Source organism: Oncorhynchus nerka, linkage group LG6 (assembly GCF_034236695.1).
Source record: "Oncorhynchus nerka isolate Pitt River linkage group LG6, Oner_Uvic_2.0, whole genome shotgun sequence".
In the NCBI taxonomy this organism is placed as follows: Eukaryota; Metazoa; Chordata; class Actinopteri; order Salmoniformes; family Salmonidae; genus Oncorhynchus; species Oncorhynchus nerka.
Window position 1 is genome coordinate 50544656 of NC_088401.1, and position 23159 is coordinate 50567814.

Here is a 23159-nt window from a genome sequence, read left to right on the forward strand (position 1 = left end):
GACCCAATGACAGGTAGGTGGATGGATAGATTGATGTTTTTTGTCTTCTTCTTTCTCCTGCTCAGTGGGTTTGCTGGGCCTACTGAAGTGGAGGACTCGTCCTGAGCTCCTCAAAGAAAACCTGGAGAAACTCAAGATCATCGACGGAGAGCAGGTTGTCAAGGTGTGTGTTGTTCGTGTGTGTTATTTGGGTATGTGTGTGTTTGTTTGTGTGTGTGTGTGTGTGTCATCTTATGGACTCATCTCCCCTCCCTGTGTAGTTTCTCCAGGACACTCTGGATGCTCTGTTCACCATCATGATGGAACACTCCCAGACTGACGACTATGACATCCTAGTGTTCGACGCCCTGGTGAGTGTGTGTGTGTGTTCTTGTCTCTGTCTGGTATTCTCTGTCACTGTTCTTATCTCTGTCTGTCAGTCTGTCGATCTCTGTCCTTATGGCTCTGTCATTCTCCTTCGGAATAGACATGTCTTCCTGCTTGTTGCTTGTCTGTGTGTCATTTTGCCAGTGAGGCACATCTCACCTTATCAATGTGTCTCTCTGTCTCTCTCTCTCAATTCAATTCAATTCAATTCAAGGGGCTTTATTGGCATGGGAAACATGTGTTAACATTGCCAAAGCAAGTGAGGGAGATAATATACAAAAGTGAAATAAACAATAAAGATTAACAGTAAACATTACACATACAGAACTTTCAAAACAATAAAGACATTACAAATGTCATATATATATATATATATATATATAAAACAATGTACAACAATGTAATCTCTCTCTCTCTCTCTCTCTCTCTCTCTCTCTCTCTCTCTCAGATCTATATCATTGGTCTGATAGCAGACAGGAAGTTCCAGCATTTTAACACGGTGTTGGAGGCCTACATTAAACAGCACTTCAGCGCCACGCTGGCATACAAGTCAGTACTACTTCCTGTGTCCAACCCCTCCTCTTCCCCTCCGCCTGTCTGCCAGTCTCACTGTCTCTCAGAGGCAGCCTCAGGAGTGGCTGAACTCCTCTTTCACATTGATAGTCAGAGTGTGGAGGTAAAGCAGCAGGCCCTATCGATAATGACTCCTCATGCCACACTCATAGTGACATTTTCACAGGAGATGACGTGCACATTGATTTTCCACTGTTGAGTGACAGTGCATATACAGTATGTCATCATTATCACAATGGATCCACGTGATGGTAGTCCAGATGGTGGTGCTGGGTTCAGGTGAAGGGTCACTGTTGAAGAAGCTGTGCTGATGCTGGGTGTAGTGCATTAATCGTGTGTCATTGTGAATGCTGTGTGCCTGTAGGCCATTTGAGTAAGTAGCCAGAACGACTCATAGGACCTGTGCCTGTAGGTTTGCAGTAGAAGTCAATGGACGGATAAGCCAGGATAAGGTGGATTACTAGACCGTGGTACTTTACTCAAGGCTGACCAGAATACTTGGCTCACTGAGTCTTAACTTCAACTTTACCTTGCCTCTCTGCTACTCAATTCGATTTCAATTGCTTTATTGGCATGACGTGCCAAGGCAATATGTAGTCTCTCTCTCTCATTCTCACTTTATCCCTCTCTCGTTCCCTCTTGACGTCTCTCCCCGTCGCTCTCAAAATCGCGCACTCCACCTCTCCCTCTCCTCTCTCTTTCTCTCCATGCTCTCAATCTCGCTCTCCCCGCCCTCGTCCCTCACCCCCCCATCTTGCTCTCCCCACCCTCGTCCCTCACCCCCCCATCTCACTCTCCCCGCCCTCGTCCCTCGCCCCCTCCCCCATCTCGCTCTCCCCGCCCTCGTCCCTCACCCCCCCCATCTCGCTCTCCCCGCCCTCGTCCCTCGCCCCCTCCCCCATCTCGCTCTCCCCGCCCTCGTCCCTCACCCCCCATCTCGCTCTCCCCGCCCTTGTCCTCGCCCCCCTCCCCCATCTCGCTCTCCCCGCCCTCGTCCCTCACCCCCCCCCATCTCGCTCTCCCCGCCCTCGTCCCTCGCCCCCTCCCCCATCTCGCTCTCCCCGCCCTCGTCCCTCACCCCCCATCTTGCTCTCCCCGCCCTCGTCCCTCGCCCCCTCCCCCATCTCGCTCTCCCCGCCCTCGTCCCTCACCCTCCCATCTCGCTCTCCCCGCCCTCGTCCCCCCCATCTCGCTCTCCAATCTGTGTTAAAACAGAGGATTCTCCCTACTTTTTATTGAACCTTCATTTATCCAGGTTAGTCTCATTAAGATAAAATCATTTGTTTCAAGAGAGACCTGATCCAATCAAGACAGCAGCAGGGGGGAACAATGTTTCAGACAAATATCAGATGCACTAACAACTTACAGACAGAGACACACCATAAAAATGTTTTATAGTGTATGTTTGGACATAGACACACATACAATTCAATTACAAAAAACATACACACATCATAGATAGAAAAAACATCTAGCATATGTACCACTGCATCAAGTCCTACTGACAATCACATTCCTCAGTAACATGTGAGTCAACCAAACTTTTAAACAAGACCCTGGAGTTTCCAGCTGGTCTGGAGAGAATTCCAAGACCACGGAGCTGAGTAGCTAAAACACCTTTTGCCATGATCTGATTTTAGGAACCGTTAAATGTAAGTAAGAGTGAGACCGTGACTGGTATTTATTTTTAAGACCTTATCAAAGAAGAACAGAGATAAAGCTGCAGTTTTCCCAAAATGGCCTAATAGATCATAGTAGACCAATGTTTAAGCCTAAGTAGAGTCAACGAAGACCAGCCAACAGCACTTTAGAGATCACAGTGGTGTGTCAGATGCTTTTGGTTGGTAGTAAACTTACGTGCTGCATGATACATGGAATCAAGTGCCTTCAGGGTAGTGCTTGGGGTCTGCATATAAATTACATCACTGTAGTCCAAGACAGACAGTAATGTACACCATACCAGCTCTTTTCTGGCCTCAGAGGAAAAACAAGCCTTTATGCCGGTAATATAAACATATTCATTTTTTTTTTTTTTTTTTAATTTTTAAATTTTAGCCTCTTTTCTCCCCAAATTCATGGTATCCAATTGTTAGTAGTTACTATCTTGTCTCATCGCTACAAATCCCTTACGGGCTCGGGACAGACGAAGGTCGAAAGCCATGCGTCCTCCGAAACACAACCCAACCAAGCCGCACTGCTTCTTAACATAGCGCGCATCCAAACCCCACCCAAACTCCCAGATATTTGTACGTCTTGACATGCTCTATGGAATTTCCTTCCAAGGTAGTAACGACATGGTTTACCAACAAGCTCTCACAGTCTCACGTCAGAATTAGACATTCGGTCATGTTTCTCAATCGTCAAATTTCGAAGTGGTTACAAACATCATAACGTTAGGTTTATGCATTAACTCCAAATTTGTAAGGGTTACGGTTTGGGATAGGCTTAAAAAAACATCTCAAAAACAACTTTATCGCTGGATTCAAACATGCAACCTTTGGCACCAGAGGCAGACATGAGACTGAGAGTTTGTTTGAAAACCATGTCAGTCATACCTACTTGAAGGTAACACTGCTCGCTGTTGCCCCTAGTGGTCGGTTTCCGCGTCATCACCTGACGTCCTCAGACATGGATGGGGACATCAAATTCTGACTTTATGACAGGTGACCTGGCTGACCTGAGTTTTCAGAGTGTTTAGCGTTGGAAAATACCATTTATTTTGTTTTAGAGGAATTCAGAACAAGCCGTACAGATTCTGTTCAATGACGCTAAAAGCTGTTTTGAGCTTTTTCAAAAGCCAAAGTCAAGCTGCCGCTACTTGAGTAGAGAACAGTGCCATCCGCGTAATAATTTACATCAGCTGTTTCAATGAGTCTCCCTAAGGGGTCAAAACTGAAGCTTAACCAGTGCTAGCCATGCCATTATATAAAACTCTGTTGTCTAAATACGAGGCCACCCAATGTCATCCTCAGATTATCTTACACTTATGGACTTTTTTTGTTGTTGTCTTTATCCTTCTGCAAAAAAAAGAAGGGGAAAAAATTCCGGACCGTTATAAAAGGACTGTTATTGTTTAAGAGGCTTTGGTTGTTTTAAATCCAGTTAGGCAACAAGCCCATGCACATTTTTGGGAGCACTATGGGACATAAACCTCGTCCTCTGGGCCCAGTGTGCTGTGGTGTGTTTGTGTTATGAACATTTTAATTAACACTTTGAAATTAAGATTTGTCTACTCTTTTTTTTTCTCTCTCCCCCTCTCTCTCCCACCTCCCACCTGCCCCCTCTCAGGAAGTTGATGTCGGTGTTGAAGAGGTATCTGGATGTGTCCAGTCGAGGGGAGCAGTGTGAAAACTACCTCCGCACCCTCAAAGCCCTGGAGTACATCTTCAAGTTCATCGTCCGCTCACGCATGCTCTACTCCCAGTGAGTCTGCGTGTGTGTGTGTGTGCGTGTGCGTGCGTGTGCGTGTGTGTGTGTGCATGTGCGTGTGTGTGTAATCTAACTCTTAAAAGCATGCACACAGTCCACACACGCACAACACACACAAGACACAAGACACATACACACATGGACACTCTTGTTTACGCTCTTGTACATTACCGAGCTAATTCCCAAAGACAGCTTGATCTGAAAGACGCTGATTGCAGCAACTAATGTTGCTCACAAGCGTTGATGATGAAGTGGCGTTTTCAATGAACACCTCATGACAAAATAGACCCAGTGCTGAACGAGCAGCTGCGGATAGAGGTGAGACGCTGCCGCACAGAGACATATGATATGTCAACTCTTCTGAAGGCTGCTCCATATGATAATCAGAAACAACATTCATTAATAACATCACATCATTTGATCCTGACAGATTAGTAGCAGAACACAGGCTCTAAGGGCTCGGGCTGTTTCGGGAAGTGTGTGGTGTGTGGTTATCTGTTGGCTTTTCAAATTGTTTCAGAAACCATATGCAATGCATATGTATTCGTCACTGCTCTCCCTGGAGGGATGCTAGAACGATGGATTGCTCCAGTTCTTCACTCTCAGGTCTGCCAAACTACTTCAGAGAAAGTTGAAACTTTCTGAATTTCAAGTCTACGTAACTCATCCCATATGAGTAGCCTAGCCAGATACTCAGTATTCAAGAGCAGCGCATGCAGTACTGTCCTGTAGCTTAATCTGTAGTACTGTTCATATCCTACACTCATCAATGATTTATCAGTTTGAATCTGACGTTTCTCAAGTCCTAGTTCCGATAGTTCATATTTCTATAAGTAGAGAATGTATTAGATTCTCTCTCTCTCTCTCTCTCTCTCTCTGCCCTATCCCTTCTTTCTTTAAACCTTGCTTTTACCTTTCTTTCCCCTTCTATAACTTTCCTCCGGCCTCAGTCACACCTCTTTATTCATCCTTTTTGTTCATCTTACCGCCTCTTTCTTAGCTCTCCATCTCCCTCTGGCCCCTACCCCCTCCCTCCCTCCCTCCCTCCTCGTCTCTCCTCGTCTCCTGTCCATCTGGTGTGAGTAGCCCATTCATTCTGTTGTCCCATGGCGGTGAATGGTGCATATGGGTAGCAGTAGAGTTACAGTAGCTATCAGGGTGAGCAGTGTTAGGGTCAACGCCTGGTCCCAGGCTGTTCTCTGATAGGGCCCATAGGGCTTTAGGCCCAGGATTATGAGGCCCTACTCTACTGTACACTCCACTCTACCACTATTCTACAGGAGCCTGCAGGGGTAAAAGGGTGCAGATATCCAGACAGGAACATGCCACTGGGGTTCAGAGATATCTGTTGCGCACATGTACGTTGTGTCGTTGGGATCGGGTTAGCATAGGATAGCAGTGTGTCTACCCTGTACCCGGCTGTCATGATTGTCTGCGGTGGAGTCTCAAATATATACTGTTTATTGTGTGTGTGTGTGTGTGTGTGTGTGTGTGTGTGTGTGTGTGTGTGTGTGTGTGTGTGTGTGTGCGTGCGTCTTAGCTACAGTGGCTTGCGAAAGTATTCACCCCCTTTGGCATTTTTTCTGTTTCGTTACCTTACAACCTGGAATTAAAATGTGATTTTTGGGGGGGATTTGTATGATTTGATTTACACGACATGCCCTACAGCTTTGAAGATGCAAGGTATTTTTTTAAATCGTGAAACAAACAATGTTCCGCTGGTGTACAGCAATCTTTAAGTCATACCACAGATTCTCAATTGGATTGAGGTCTCGGCTTTGACTAGGCCATTCCAACACATTTAAATGTTTCCCCTTAAACCACTCAAGTGTTACTTTAGCAGTATGCTAAAGGAAAACAAGGCAAAAACAGGTTCCTCAATCTCACAAAATATCGTACTGGAAGGGGTCATTGTCCTGCTGGAAGGTGAACCTCTGTCCCAGTCTCAAATCTCTGGAAGACTGAAACGTTTCCCTCAAGAATTTCCCTGTATTTATCGCCATTCATCATTCCTTAAATTTTGACCAGTTTCCCAGTCCCTGTCGATGAAAAACATCCCCACAGCATGATGCTGCCACCACCATGCTTCATTGTTCTCAGGGTGATGAGAGGTGTTGGGTTCGCGTCAGACATAGAGTTTTCCTTGATGGCCAAAAAGCTCAATTTTAGTCTCATCTGGCCAGAGAACCTTCTTCCATATGTTTAGGGAGTCTCCCACATGCCTTTTGTCGAACACCAAACATGTTTGCTTATTTTTTTCTGGCCACTCTTCCGTAAAGTAGATACTCCAATCTCCGCTGTGGAGTTTTGCAGCACCATCAGGGTTATCTTTGGTCTCTTTGTTGCCTCTCTGATTAATGCCCTCCTTGCCTGGTTTGTGAGTTTTGGTGGGCAGCTGTCTCTTGGCAGGTTTGTTGCGGTTCCATGTTCTTTCCATTTTTTAATATTGGATTTAATTGTGCTCCGTGGGATGTTCAAAGTTTCTGATATTTTTTTATAACCCAACCCTGATCTGTACTTCTCCACAACTTTGTCCCTGACCTGTTTGGAGAGCTCCTTGGTCTTCATGGTGCCGCTTGCTTGGTGGTACCTCTTGCTTAGTGGTGTTGCAGACTCTGGGCCCATTCAGAACAGGTGATATATATACTGAGATCATGTGACAGATCATGTGACACTTAGATTGCACACAGGTGGACTTAATTAGTTAAATAATGTGACTTCTGAAGGTAATTGGTTGAACCACATCTTATTTAGGGGCTTATAGCAAAGGGGGTGAATATGTATGCACGCACCACTTTAAAAAAAAAACATTTCTTTTTTTTTAACAAGTTATTTTTTACATTTTACTTGTCTATTACATGAAATCCAAATAAAAATATATTTAAAACCTGTTTGGGATAGGAGTCCCACTAGCAACTTCCGGTGAAACTGGAGGGCGAGCAATTCAAATAAATAATCGTAAAAATAATGGATATTAAACATTTAGGTGCATATAAGTGTATTTCATCGGTTGAACGCTTACATTCTTGTTAATCTAACTGCACTGTCCTGTTTACAGTAGCTATTACAGCGAAAACATGCCATGCGATTGTTTGAGGACGGCGCTCCACATCAACATGTTTTTCCACCGGCACAGGTTTCATACATACACAAATAGCGATTTAAATATTCACTTACTTTTTGAAAATCTTCCTCTGATTTGTCATCCAAAGGGTCCTAGCTATAACATGTAGTGTCATTTTATTAGATAAAATAAAATAATGTTTCTATTTACTCCACAAATACTCTGAAATGTAAACAAACTATAATACTTCTTACTGAAAGAAGTATGTTCAATAGGAAACCGATTTGAGCAAATCCCTGTACTAAAACTGATATTTTTTATTAGTTTTTGAAGTTACAAGCCTGAAACCTGCTGACACCATGTGGAAGCCATAGGAATTGCATCCAGGGAGCTAATTGTCAATAATACATTTTACTTGCCATTCTAAGAGGGTAGACTCTCTCAAAACAAAATCTGGTTGGTTTTTCTTTGAACTTTCTCCTACCATATCTATTGTGTTATATTCTCCTACATTATTTTAACATTTCTACAAACTTTAACGTGTTTTCTTTCCACTGGTACCAATTATATGCATACCCTGGCTTCAGGGCCTGAGCAACAGGCAGTTTACTTTGGGCACATCATTCAGGTAGGAAATTGAGAAAAAAGGGGCATAGCCCTCAGAAGTTTAAATTAAATTACAGGTTGCAATGCAACAAAATAGGAAAAACGGCAAAGGGGATGAATACTTTTGCAAGGCACTGTATGTCCGTTGTTTGTGTGTTTGCGTGTGTGTGTGTCTGTGTGTGTGTGCACTCAGCCACACAGGGGGATTATGGAAGACAATGCTTTAGTAATCACAACGCCGCCCGGTACTCTCAGAGTCATGTGATAATAACCCTGTGTGTCACAGTCTAATCCAGGGTTCACCATCTGGTGGCCTGCGGGCCATATTCGGTCCTCTGGTTATTTCATTTGACCCCTCAAGTAAAACATGTTTTTTTTAAATAGCAGCAAATTGCCTCAAAGTGATTTTAAATTTGGAAATCTGTTCTAAAGTATTCCTGTGCATAATAGAGAGATACAGTGCCTTCAGAAAGTTTTCATACCCCTTGACTTACTCCACATTTTTTGGTGTTACAGTCTGAATTCAAAAAAAGGATTAAATCATTTTTTTCTACACACAATGCCTCATAATGACAAAGTTAAAACATGTTTTTATACATTTTTGTCAATTTATTAAAAATTAAAAACAGAAATACCTTTATTTATATTCAGACCCTTTGCTATTTCTGAAACTATCCGCCGTCATTGTCGCAACCCCTATTACCAGCCTGTTCAACCTCTCTTTCGTATCGTCTGAGATCCCCAAGGATTGGAAAGCTGCCGCGGTCATCCCCCTCTTCAAAGGGGGAGACACCCTGGACCCAAACTGTTACAGACCTATATCCATCCTGCCCTGCCTATCTAAGGTCTTCGAAAGCCAAGTTAACAAACAGATCACTGACCATCTCGAATCCCACCATACCTTCTCCGCTGTGCAATCTGGTTTCCGAGCTGGTCACTGGTGCACCTCAGCCACGCTAAAGGTACTAAACGATATCATAACCGCCATCGATAAAAGACAGTACTGTGCAGCCGTCTTCATCGACCTGGCCAAGGCTTTCGACTCTGTCAATCACCATATTCTTATCGGCAGACTCAGTAGCCTAGGTTTTTCTAATGACTGCCTTGCCTGGTTCACCAACTACTTTGCAGACAGAGTTCAGTGTGTCAAATCTGAGGGCATGTTGTCTGGTCCTCTGGCAGTCTCTATGGGGGTGCCACAGGGTTCAATTCTCGGGCCGACTCTTTTCTCTGCATATATCAATGATGTTGCTCTTGCTGCGGGCGATTCCCTGATCCACCTCTACGCAGACGACACCATTCTGTATACTTCTGGCCCTTCTTTGGACACTGTGCTATCTAACCTCCAAACGAGCTTCAATGCCATACAACACTCCTTCCGTGGCCTCCAACTGCTCTTAAACGCTAGTAAAACCAAATGCATGCTTTTCAACCGTTCGCTGCCTACACCCGCACGCCCGACTAGCATCACCACCCTGGATGGTTCCGACCTAGAATATGTGGACATCTATAAGTACCTAGGTGTCTGGCTAGACTGTAAACTCTCCTTCCAGACTCATATCAAACATCTCCAATCTAAAATCAACTGACGATCTCGTCACGGTATCTCTGTATATTCAAATTGCCATCGATAAAATGCAATTGTGTTCGTTGTCCGTAGCTTATGCCTGCCCATACCATAACCCCACCGCTACCATACATGCTGTCTGCCATCTGCCCGATACAGTTGAAAATGGGATTAATCTGTGAAGAGCACACTTCTCCAGCATGCCAGTAGCCATCAAAAGTGAGTATTTACAGTCAGGTTAAGACCTTGGTTATGATGACAAACACGCAGATGAGCTTCCCTGTGACGGTTTCTGACAGTTTGGTCAGAAACTCTGATTGTGCAAACCCACAGTTTCATCAGTGTGGCTGGATGTGGACGTCCTGGGCTGGCGTGGTTATACGTGGTTTGCGGTTGTGAGGCCGGTTGGACGCACTGCCAAAATGTCTAATACAATGTTGGTGGCGGCTAATGGTAGAGAAATTAACATTAAATGATCTGGCAACAGCTCTGGGGGACATTCCTTCAGTCAGCATGCCAATTGCACGCTCTCTCAAAACTTGAGACATCTGTTGGCATTGTGTTGTGTGACAAAACTGCACATATTTTCCCCAGCACAGGGTGAACCTGTGTAATGATCATGTTTAATCAGCGTCTTGATATGCCACACCTTTCAGGTGGATGGATTATCTTGGCATAGGAGAAATGCTCACTAACAGGGATGTGAACAAATTTGTGCACATTTGAGAGAACTAAATTCTTGTGCATATGGAACATTTCTGCGATCTTTTACTTCAGCTAATGAAACATGGGACCATGTTGCTTTTGCATTTTTGGTTCAGTATACCTCCATATAGACTGAGTGTAAAGAAACTTTAGCAACGCCTGATCTTTCTCTTTGACATAGACTGACCAGGTGAATAAAGGTGAAAGCTATGGCCCCTTATTGACAGGTCCCTTGTCACAGAAGGTCCCAGTTCCCTTGTCACCTGTTAAATTCACTTCAGTCAGTGTGTGAAGGGGAGGAGACAGGTCAAATAAGTCATTTGAGCCATCAAGCCTTGAGACAATTGAGACATGGATTGTGACCCCAGTAAGTAATAGCTTTTTGCCAGTACAGAGGGATAGGGTAACGAGTGAGTTATGCTTCAGTTAAGGTTGTCGTCTTAACGTTCAGAGCTATGTTTATCAACTGTGCCATAGATGGAAAGTCAATCACAGAAAATAGATGTTGTGGTGGCAGCTGCAGAGAAATAGTTGGGTATACGAGATTTACCTTAGGATGAGTTACAGGGTGTGTTGAGGGGTGGTGTCCCGTCCTCCTAGGCTGTTGGCATGGGCAGGAGCAGATAGGTTCCCGTGTGGCACAGCGGTCTAAGGCACTGCATCTCAGCGCTAGAGGCATCACCACAGACAGCCTGGTTTGAATCCAGGCTGTACCACAACCAGCCGTGATTGGGAGTCCCATAGGGCGGCGCACAATTGGCCCAGCGCTGTCCAGGTTTGGCCGGGGTAGGCCGTCATTGTAAATAAGAGTTTGTTCTTAACTGACTTTCCTAGTTAAATAAAGGTTTTTTTATATATTTTTTTTAAATAGGGTCAAAGTAGTCGAATGGGGTAATGGGTTTTAATGAGTGTAGGTGGCAACAGCATAGATGTACCCGGGTGTATGAGATTTGACTGATTTTTAAGAGTTAATTGGGTGATTTATATTTTCATGAACTAGTGGTATGTAGGTGGCGGTGTATGCACCTTTAAGTTGGATGCGATCCGCCAACCCAAACTCAAAGAACATGAGGAAGAAGACAGGGATTGTGTATGTGTGCCATTTAGATGGTGAATGGGCAAGACAACATTTTGAAGTGGGTTTTTCATGCTCAACATTTTCCTGTGTGTATCAAGAATGCTCCACCACCAGTGGTGTAAAGTACTTAAGTAAAAATACTTTGAAGTATTTAGTCATTTTTTTTGGGGCTATCTGTACTTTACTCTGACTTTTACTCCACTACTTTCCTAAAGAAAATCCTTTACTTTTTACTCTATACATTTTCTCTGACACCCAAAAGTACAGAAACATTTTCACCCAAAAGGACAGAAACATTTTCCAATTCACACACTTATCACGAGAACATCCCTGGTCATCCCTACTGCCTCTGACTCAATAAACATAAATGCTTCCTTTGTAAATTATGTCTGAGTGTTGAAATGTGTCCCTGGCTATGTAATAAAACAAGACAATTGTGCCGTCTGGTTTGCTTAATATGAGGAAGGCAAAATTATTTTTTACTTTTGGAGTCAACATTGGCCAGCATCCCTGTGGAATGCTTTTGACAGCTTGTAGAGTCCTCGCCCCAACGAATTGAGGTAGTTTGAGGGGGAAAAGTTGTTCCTAATATTTTGTGCATTCAGTGTATATATCCATACGTTTTCTAAACTGGTACCGGTCTACCTTAGAGTCTTTTGAGACTTGTGGGCATCCTAGAGCAAAACAACCAACTTGTACAGTACCAGTCAAAAGTTTGACACACCTACTCATTCAAGCGGTTTTCTTTATTTTTACTATTTGCTACATTGCAGAATAATAGTGAAGACAAACACTATGAAATAACACATATGGAATCATGTAGTAACCAAAAAAGTTTTAAACAAATCAAAATGTATTTTATATTCCCCAAAGAAGCCACCCTTTGCCTTGATGACAGCTTTGCACACTCTTGGCATTCTCTCAACCAGCTTCATGAGGTAGTCACCTGGAATGCTTTTCCAACAGTCTTGAAGGAGTTCCCACATATGCTGAGCACTTGTTGGCTGCTTTGCCTTTACTCTGCGGTACAACTCATCTTAAACCATCTCAACTGGGTTGAGGTTTGGTGATTGTGGAGGCCAGGTCATCTGATGCAGCACTCCATCACTCTCCTTCTTGATCAAATAGCCCTTACACAGCCTGTAGGTGGATCATTGTCCTGTAGAAAAACAAATGATAATCTCACGAAGCGCAAACCAGATGAGGCTTATTGCTGCAGAATGCTGTGTTAGCCATGCTGGTTAAGTGTGCCTTGAATTCTAAATAAATCACAGACAGTGTCACCAGGAAAGCACCTCCACGCCATCACACCTCCTCCTCCGTGCTTCATAGTGGGAATCACACATGCAGAGATCATCCGTTCACTTACTGTGCTTTTCACAAAGTCACGCGGTTGGAACCAAAAATCAAACATTTTCAAAACTTCACCGGTCTACTGTACATTGCTTGTGTTTCTTGGCCCAAGCAAGTCTATTCTTATTGTTGGTGTCCTTTAGTAGTGGTTTCTTTGCAGCAATTCGACCATGAATGCCTGATTCACACAGTCTCATCTGAACAGTTGACGTTGAGATGTGTCTGTTACTTGAGCTCTGTGAAGCAATCTGAGGTGCAGTTAATTGCCGATTTCTGAGGCTGGTCACTCTAATGAATGTATCCTTTGCAGCAGAGGTAACTCTGGATCTTCCTTTCCTGTGGCGGTCCTCATTAGAACCAGTTTCATCATAGCGCTTGATGGTTTTTACGACTGCACTTGAAGAAACTTTCAAAATTCTTGAAATGATCTGGATTGTCTTAAAGTAATGATGGACTGTCGTTACTACATGATTCCATGTGTGTTATTTCATCGTTTTGATGCCTTTGCTATTTTTCTACAGTGTAGAAAATAGTAAATATAACGAAAAAGCCTAGAATGAGTAGGTGTCTCTAACTGTATGTGTTCGTCAGAGTCTCACCTTTCCATATTGGTGTGTAGCCCAAAATGTTTGGACGATTCAGATGTTTTCGCGATGTCTCGGGGTCTGGCAAACATCGCTGTAGCTCGGCCACCTTCCACCGCAGATGCGGAAGGCCGCCATTGGCAGATGTGGTGGATTGAGACGCAGTTCATGCAAAACAGATTGTTTGAGTGTAAACAGACAGATTTTGATGGGGATTTTTCTATCATGCTAATTAGATTTCCGCTGAAGGTGCGGACGGACATCAAGTCTATTATTGCCCACAGAGTGAGTCCATGCAACTTAATGTGACTTGCTAAGTTTGCTCCTGATCTTATTTAGGCTTGTCATAACAAAGGGGTTGAATACTTATTGACTCACGACATTTCAGCTTTTCATATGTAATTCATTTTGGCTCTTGAGGGGAGCAGCAGTCTTAGGCACTGCATCTCAGTACTAGAGGCATCACTACAGACCCAGGTTTGATTCCAGGCTTGGGCTTGGCCCGGGTTAGGCCGCCTTGTAAATAAGAATTTGTTCTTAACTGACTTGCCTAGTTAATTAAAAGTTAAATAAAAATAATTTGTAAACATTTCTAAAAACATAATTACACTTTGAAATTATGAGGTACTGTGTGTAGGCCAGTGACAAAAAAGCCCTATTTAGTTTTCAATTCAGGCTGTAACACAATAAAATCTCAAGAGGTGTGAATACTTTCTGAAGGTACTGTATATCTTATAGAAATGTAAGCACGGTTTGAAACGGTTATATTTTAGTCAAAATATTTGATCTGTAAGGGCTTCATGCGGTCAATTTGCAGTGTACAAATGATTTGTAATTATGTTCCGGCCCCCTGACCTTCCGCTCAAGAAAAGAATTGTCCCGCGGCTGATTCTAGTTGATGATCCCTGCTGTAATCCCCCCCCCCCCAGCACCCACGACCCCGTGCTGCAATTAACATTTACCACAGAATTACAGTGAGATATTAGGAGATGTAGGAAGGAAGAGGGATGGAGAGCTGGGGAGGAGGAGCGAGACGAAAGGAGAGTAATGAGAAAACATTCGTTACAACGGTAGGGATAGATAGAGGAGTTTAACAAAGAATAGAAAGGGAGGAGTAGACAACTTTAGGGATTGTGATGTTTTGTTGGGGACACAAGGTGAAACAAGATACAACATGAAACACTTGGCATAGCTTTGTATTCAGAGATGGTACTCTACTGTCAGTATCTGGGAGAAGTTTTGTACTGTAAAGTCTCCTCTGTCTAGTTTGACGTAGCCTCCATGTGACCTAGCCTCCTTACTCCTTCCGTTTCCCCCAACAACAGCCAACTAGAACTACGTAAGTCCTTAAAAGCATTCGTTACCCCAGAAAGGAAAGAAAAGGGAGCACTCGTGTCTGTATAGATCTGAGTACATTTTTGGGACTAACAAGCAGGCTTACGTAGTAATGCTGAATGTAACGCGTTTTCGGTATACCTTCCCTTTTTAAATCCTGTTGGAGACATTAACCGTGCCCCCCTCTCTTCCTCTTTCCTCCCCTTTTCCTCCCCCCCTGCCCCCCTCTCTCCAGGCTGTATGAAGGGAAGGAGCAGGAAGAGTTTGAGGAATCTCTACGGAGACTATTCGAGTCCATCAACCAACTAATGAGGAGTGACCACAACACAACAGTCTTGCTGCAGGTATTTTAATTCCAAACTACAACATTTTCAGACAAGATAGAACTGCCAAAGGGGGCGGTGTTGCAATCTACTGCAAAGATAGCCTGCAGAGTTCTGTCCTACTATCCAGGTCTGTACCCAAACAATTTGAACTTCTACTTTTAAAAATCCACCTCTCTAAAAACAAGTCTCTCACCGTTGCCGCCTGCTATAGACCACCCTCTGCCCCCAGCTGTGCTCTGGACACCATATGTGAACTGATTGCCCCCCATCTATCTTCAGAGCTCGTGCTGCTAGGCGACCTAAACTGGAACATGCTTAACACCCCAGCCATCCTACAATCTAAACTTGATGCCCTCAATCTCACACAAATTATCAATGAACCTACCAGGTACCCCCAAAGCCTTAAACACGGGCACCCTCATAGATATCATCCTAACCAACTTCCCCTCTAAATACACCTCTGCTGTCTTCAACCAAGATCTCAGCGATCACTGCCTCATTGCCTGCATCCGTAATGGGTCAGCGGTCAAACGACCTCCACTCATCACTGTAAAACGCTCCCTGAAACACTTCAGCGAGCAGGCCTTTCTAATCGACCTGGCCGGGGTGTCCTGGAAGGATATTGATCTCATCCCGTCAGTAGAGGATGCCTGGATATTTTTTTTAAATGCCTTCCTAACAATCTTAAATAAACATGCCCCATTCAAGAAAATTAGAACCAGGAACAGATATATCCCTTGGTTCTCCCCAGACCTGACTGCCCTTAACCAACACAAAAACATCCTATGGCGTTCTGCATTAGCATCGAACAGCCCCCGTGATATGTAGCTGTTCAGGGAAGCTAGAAACCGTTATACACAGGCAGTTAGAAAAGCCAAGGCTAGCTTTTTCAAGCAGAAATTTGCTTCCTGCAACACTAACTCTAAAAAGTTCTGGGACACTGTAAAGTCCATGGAGAATAAGAACACCTCCTCCCAGCTGCCCACTGCACTGAAGATAGGAAACACTGTCACCACTGATAAATCCACCATAATTGAGAATTTCAATAAGCATTTTTCTACGGCTGGCCATGCTTTCCACCTGGCAACTCCTACCCCGGTCAACAGCACTGCACCCCCAACAGCAACTCGCCCAAGCCTTCCCCATTTCTCCTTCTCCCAAATCCATTCAGCTGAAGTTCTGAAAGAGCTGAAAAATCTGGACCCCTACAAATCAGCCGGGCTAGACAATCTGGACCCTTTCTTTCTAAAATTATCTGCCGAAATTGTTGCCACCCCTATTACTAGCCTCTCTTTCGTGTCATCTGAGATTCCCAAAGATTGGAAAGCAGCTGCGGTCATCCCCCTCTTCAAAGGGGGGGACACTCTTGACCCAAACTGCTACAGACCTATATCTATCCTACCATGCCTTTCTAAGGTCTTCGAAAGCCAAGTCAACAAACAGATTACCGACCATTTCGAATCTCACCATACCTTCTCTGCTATGCAATCTGGTTTCAGAGCTGGTCATGGGTGCACCTCAGCCACGCTCAAGGTCCTAAACGATATCTTAACCGCCATCGATAAGAAACATTACTGTGCAGCCGTATTCATTGATCTGGCCAAGGCTTTCGACTCTGTCAACCACCACATCCTCATCGGCAGACTCGACAGCCTTGGTTTCTCAAATGATTGCCTCGCCTGGTTCACCAACTACTTCTCTGATAGAGTTCAGTGTGTCAAATCGGAGGGTCTGCTGTCCGGACCTCTGGCAGTCTCTATGGGGTGCCACAGGGTTCAATTCTTGGACCGACTCTCTTCTCTGTATACATCAATGAGGTCGCTCTTGCTGCTGGTGAGTCTCTGATCCACCTCTACGCAGACGACACCATTCTGTATACTTCCGGCCCTTCTTTGGACACTGTGTTAACAACCCTCCAGGCAAGCTTCAATGCCATACAACTCTCCTTCCGTGGCCTCCAATTGCTCTTAAATACAAGTAAAACTAAATGCATGCTCTTCAACCGATCGCTACCTGCACCTACCCGCCTGTCCAACATCACTACTCTGGACGGCTCTGACTTAGAATACGTGGACAACTACAAATACTTAGGTGTCTGGTTAGACTGTAAACTCTCCTTCCAGACCCATATCAAACATCTCCAATCCAAAGTTAAATCTAGAATTGGCTTCCTATTTCGCAACAAAGCATCCTTCACTCATGCTGCCAAACATACCCTTGTAAAATTGACCATCCTACCAATCCTCGACTTTGGCGATGTCATTTACAAAATAGCCTCCAATACCCTACTCAACAAATTGGATGCAGTCTATCACAGTGCTATCCGTTTTGTCACCAAAGCCCCATATACTACCCACCATTGCGACCTGTACGCTCTCGTTGGCTGGCCCTCGCTTCATACTCGTCGCCAAACCCACTGGCTCCATGTCATCTACAAGACCCTGCTAGGTAAAGTCCCCCCTTATCTCAGCTCGCTGGTCACCATAGCATCTCCCACCTGTAGCACACGGTCCAGCAGGTATATCTCTCTAGTCACCCCCAAAACCAATTATTTCTTTGGCCGCCTCTCCTTCCAGTTCTCTGCTGCCAATGACTGGAACGAACTACAAAAATCTCTTAAATTGGAAACACTTATCTCCCTCACTAGCTTTAAGCACCAACTGTCAGAGCATCTTACAGATTACTGCACCTGTACATAGCCCACCTATAATTTAGCCCAAACAACTACCTCTTTCCCAACTGTATTTAATTAATTTATTTATTTTGCTCCTTTGCACCCCATTATTTTTATTTCTACTTTGCACATTCTTCCATTGCAAAACTACCATTCCAGTGTTTTACTTGCTATATTGTATTTACTTTGCCACCATGGCCTTTTTTGCCTTTACCTCCCTTCTCACCTCATTTGCTCACATTGTATATAGACTTGTTTTTTTTTTTGTTTTTTTTACTGTATTATTGACTGTATGTTTGTTTTACTCCATGTGTAACTCTGTGTCGTTGTATGTGTCGAACTGCTTTGCTTTATCTTGGCCAGGTCGCAATTGTAAATGAGAACTTGTTCTCAACTTGCTTACCTGGTTAAATAAAGGTGAAATAAAAAAATAAAAAAATAAAGGTAAACACTCCAACTTCTCTACCTCTCTCCTCTCCTAATGCTCTACAGTACATTTCTCTGTCTCTCCATCTTTTTTTCTATATGACCTCATTTGTCCCGATTTCAGGTTTTAGGATTCTTTCCCATCCATGTGCATGTCTCGCTCTCTCTCTCCCTCTCTGCCTCTCTCTCTCTTTGTCGGTCTCTCTCTGTCTCTCTCTCCAGGTGGCTGCTCTGAAGTACCTACCCACAGTCTTGCAGGATGTGGAGACAGTGTTTGACGCCAAACTCCTGAGGTGAGTGCTATCCTCTGCCGCCTCCACAGGAATAGTAAATAGAACCGCTGTCAACATCGCTCAGAGCCTTCCCAGGGTGCAACGTGAAGTGACGTGTCTCTCACCTCAGTCACCTGTACCTAACGTCCACTAACTTCCCCTCTGACCCCCCCGTCCCCGTCCCTCTGGCTGATAACTGTCTCATAACGTTGTCTCCACAAAAACCCAACAAAACAAAACAGTCTAAAACACTGTCTCTGTCTCCCAGCCCCTCTACCAAGGTCACAACCTTATTCCCCAGCTCTCTTTAACTCACAGTGACTCGTCACAGCTTCCATTAACCTTTCATGAACCCCTCAAAGACAGACAGCCTTGCCTTTACAGTACCCATAATGAACATAGATGTGACTCTACCACATCCCCAGACCTTTTAGCTTTATAATGAAATGGGTCTCGAGTCTCCTTATGGCAGACAGACGTTTGGTTCCAGCAAACCACAACATCTTTATTTCAGGCCTGACCTTCCCGTGACCTGTGTCTGAGACTCTCTGAGGTGAGTGTGTGTGTGTATGTGTGTGGGGGTGTGCTTTTTTCTGGGTGTGTGGAACTCTGTTCAGACAGTCCAATCCTGTCTGGTCTGTTGTATCTCTGGAGTGGTTGAGTGTCAACACAATGTCATGGAGGTGTTACCTAAAACACCTGGCCACCTGCACCAGAATGATAGAGGCAAGAACAGACCAAACACATACGCACCAACAATCAAGGGGATGTACTGTAGACTCAACGAACCACAAACAATAATCTTAACAGTGACTCTAGGAAGAAATGCCCTAAAGATCTTAATGGTGATATTTCAACGCTTTATTGCAGTGCTCTGGGTCCTTACCGGATAACTTTGGTTTAATAAATGAACACAAACACCCAGCAGGTCCGCGCCTAGGAGGGTTGGGACGTGGGCCTCTGTAGGACAGACAGCCTTATATAATACAATAGCATGATTTTTCAATTTGTAATTAGATTGAAATTAGAGAGCCTAATTAGCACGCGATGCGCCACGGATCAGCTCTCTCTACTGTCTGAAAAGTGGTTGGCATTATCATTTAATTTGTTGTTCATCTAGCTAATGAAAGTACTGTGTCAACCACATTAATAAATGGATCTGCAGAATGGATGCCCCCATGCTCAATCTCCCTAAGAAGCTGCCGAGACTTTGTAACTGGCTCATTTCATTCTTATTTGATTGGATTCCGGGCTGAGGGTGACAGCACCTTGTCTCGTCATTAGTGTCCGTCGCGAGTTTGGCTCATCTGTTTTCACAAGGTCTAGCTAGGGGGGTTGTTCTTAATGTTTTGTACACTCAGTCAGTGGTGGAAAAAGTACCCAAAAGTAAAGATACCTTAATAGAAAATGACTCAAGCAAAAGTGAAAGTCACCCAGTAAAATACTACTTGAGTGTAAGTCTAAATGTATTTGGTTTTAAATATGCTTCAGTATCAAAAGTAAGTGGAGTCTCTAAAATATACTTAAGTAAAAGTATAAATCATTTCACATTCCTTATATTAAGCAAACCAGACGGCACCATTTTCTTGTTTTTAAAATGTATGGATAGCCAGGGGCGCACTCCAAACACTCAGACATCATTTACGAATGAATAATTTATGTTTAGTGAGTGCCAGATCAGAGGCAGTAGGGGTGACCAGGGATTTTATCTTGATAAGTGTGTGAATTGGACCATTTTCCTGTACTGCAAAGAATTCGAAATGTAACATGTACTTTTGGGTGTCGGGTTGAAAATGTATGGAGTAAAAAGTACATTATTTTCTTTAGGAATGTAGTGAAGTAAAAGTAGTCAACAATATCAATAGTAAAGTAAAGTACAGATACCCCAAAAAACAACTTAAGTAGTACATTAAAGTATTTTTACTTAAGTACTTAACACCACTAAAATAAATCTCATAGCTCATAAACTCTCTTCTCTCCCGAGCCTGCTCAGATCAGAATGGCAGTTAATGTCTGGTTCTGAATTACATGTGTAATTTCAACTGCTTCAAATATCTGATTCGATAAACGATCAGGCACTCAGACTGATAGGTGCTTCTGTAACCTGAGTAAACTCAACTCATTGCACTGGCGCCATCGTAGCCTTGCCCACAACACGTGTTCACCGATATCCCCTTTACTTTCAATTCAATTTGTTATTTTTTCAAGACCTGAGGCACTTTTTCAGTTACACTTTTTCAGTTCCCGATGCCCAAGAAGAAGAAAAAACCCCACTTAGTTTCCTAGTACATATGGAAATGAAAAAGGTTTATGAATGACATCTTGGAGGATTACTGAGAAAAGGATTTGACTGTAACCCTCTGTGGGGGTTACCCAGGAACGCCAGTGGGGAAATATACCATTTGGGACACATCTCTAGTTTCTGTGCTGTGTCTAGTGTCTAGTTCTGACTTACATGTGTAATTTCAACTGCTTCAAATACCTGATTCGTAAAAGATTAAACAAACGCGTCGGAAAAAGGAGAAAAGACTATCACTCTACATGGAATCAACCCACGTGCTACGTGTTTACAATTGAAATGAAAGTGTTTAATTAAAACGGTAGCTAGAGACTTTGCAATATTGCTCTTCTAGCCTTGCTGAACAATTGATCTAATTCTCCACTTCCCCACCCTCTCTCACCCTTTCCTTTCATTTTCCTTTCACTGTCTCTCTTTCTCCCTTTACCCTCTCTCCACACCCTCTCCCTCTTCCTCTCTCCACACCCCCTCTCTCTCCCTCTTCCTCTCTCCACACCCCCTCCCTCTCCCTCTTCCTCTCTCCACACCCCCTCCCACTCCCTCTTCCTCTCTCCACACCCCTCTCTCTCACTCTTCCTCTCTCCACACCCCTCTCTCTCCTCTCCCTCTCTCCACACCCCCCTCTCCCTCTTCCTCTCTCCACACCCCCTCCCATTCCCTCTTCCTCTCCACACCCCCTCCCTCTCCCTCTTCCTCTCTCCACACCCCTCCCTCTCCCTCTTTCCACACCCCCTCCCTCTCCCTCTTCCTCTCTCTCCACACCCCCTCCCACTCCCTCTTCCTCTCTCCACACCCCCCTCTCCCCTCTTCCTCTCTCCACACCCCTCTCTCTCCCTCTTCCTCTCTCCACACCCCTCCCACTCCCTCTCCTCTCTTCACACCCCCTCTCTCTCCCTCTCTCCTCTCTCCACACCCCCTCCCTCTCCCTCTCTCCACACCCCCTCTCTCCCTCTCTCCTCTCTCCACACCCCCTCCCTCTCCCTCTCCCTCTTCCTCTCTCCACACCCCCTCTCTCCCTCTCTCCTCTCTCCACACCCCCTCTTTCTCCCTCTCTCCTCTCCCCCCCTCTTCCTCTCTCCCCCCCCTCTTCCTCTCTCCACACCCCCTCTCTCTCCCTCTTCCTCTCTCCACACCCCTCTCTCTCCCTCTTCCTCTCTCCACACCCCTCCCACTCCTCTCCTCTCTTCACACCCCCTCTCTCTCCCTCTCTCCTCTCTCCACACCCCCTCCCTCTCTCCACACCCCCCCTCTCTCTCCCTCTCTCCTCTCTCCACACCCCTCCCTCTCCCTCTTTCTCTCTCCACACCCCCTCTCTCCCTCTCTCTCCTCTCTCCACACCCCCTCTTTCTCCCTCTCTCCTCTCTCCACCCCCCTCTTCCTCTCTCCACCCCCCTTCTTCCTCTCTCCACACCCCCTCTCTCTCCCTCTTCCTCTCTCCACACCCCTCTCTCTCCCTCTCCTCCTCTCTCCACACCCTCCCGCCTCTTCCTCTCTCCACACCCCTCTCTCTCCCTCTTCCTCTCTCCACACCCCCTCTCTCTCCCTCTCTCCTCTCTCCACACCCCCGCCTCTTCCTCTCTCCACACCCCTCTCTCTCCCTCTCTCCTCTCTCCACACCCCCCTCTCTCCCTCTCTCCTCTCTCCACACCCCCGCCTCTTCCTCTCTCCACACCCCCCGCCTCTTCCTCTCTCCACACCCCCTCTCTCCCTCTTCCTCTCTCCACACCCCCGCCTCTTCCTCTCTCCACACCCCCGCCTCTTCCTCTCTCCATGCCTCCTTTCCTCCCTCTCCCTCTTCCTCTCTCCATGCCTCCTTTCCTCCCTCTCCCTCTTCCTCTCTCCATGCCTCCTTTCCTCTCTCCAGTCAGTTGCTGTATGAATTCTACACCTGTATCCCTGCTGACAAACTGCAGAAACAGAAGGTGTCCTCCATGGCCGAGATCGTCAGCAGCAAACTCTTCGAAAAACAGGGTAAGACAAACCTCCATGCTAGACAACGGACCAATGACTGACCTCTATGTTAACTACCATAGGAGCAGCCAACCAATCGCACACCTCATCTAGAAAGAGGCTAAAACTCGGCCTATTTGGGTAGATAGAGAAGGGTCTGCCCAATGTCAGATGCAAGGTCATACAACCTTGACTATTATGAGAACATCCTACATCACCATTTAAACACACTACAACCCCACTTCACTCCCTCGCCTTCCCTCCACTCAGAATCTATTATGAAGGACTTACTGGCCTGTAGTGGTGTGATAAGTGGCAAATCGACTCCCTAAGTGGCCCCCCAGTCAGATTGATGGAAGACTCTGGGTGCTACTGTTCTCTAATTGGCTCCTGATAAGTGGTCCGAGCTGTCGCCACAACGCCAGACACAACTGACAGATTGCTATTGTTGTCATCGCTCTGCTGTTTGTTTTTAAACTGATATCTGAATGAATATGTTAGAGAGAAAGAGAGAGAGATCAGAAAGAGAGAGAGAGAAAGCAGATGGAGAGA

General features: G+C 45.0%; 1 protein-coding gene across 1 annotated transcript in view; it reads left to right on the forward strand.

The window, feature by feature from the left end:
- Nucleotides 1-23159, forward strand: part of LOC115130563 (dedicator of cytokinesis protein 2-like) — a 181136-nt gene that overhangs the window by 24250 nt on the left and 133727 nt on the right. Inside the window, exons 18-24 of the mRNA XM_029661828.2 lie at nt 66-163; nt 261-350; nt 815-915; nt 4228-4362; nt 14896-15004; nt 18309-18379; nt 22522-22628. Coding sequence (XP_029517688.2) covers nt 66-163; nt 261-350; nt 815-915; nt 4228-4362; nt 14896-15004; nt 18309-18379; nt 22522-22628 — 711 coding nt within the window. The remainder of the gene's footprint in view (nt 1-65; nt 164-260; nt 351-814; nt 916-4227; nt 4363-14895; nt 15005-18308; nt 18380-22521; nt 22629-23159) is intronic.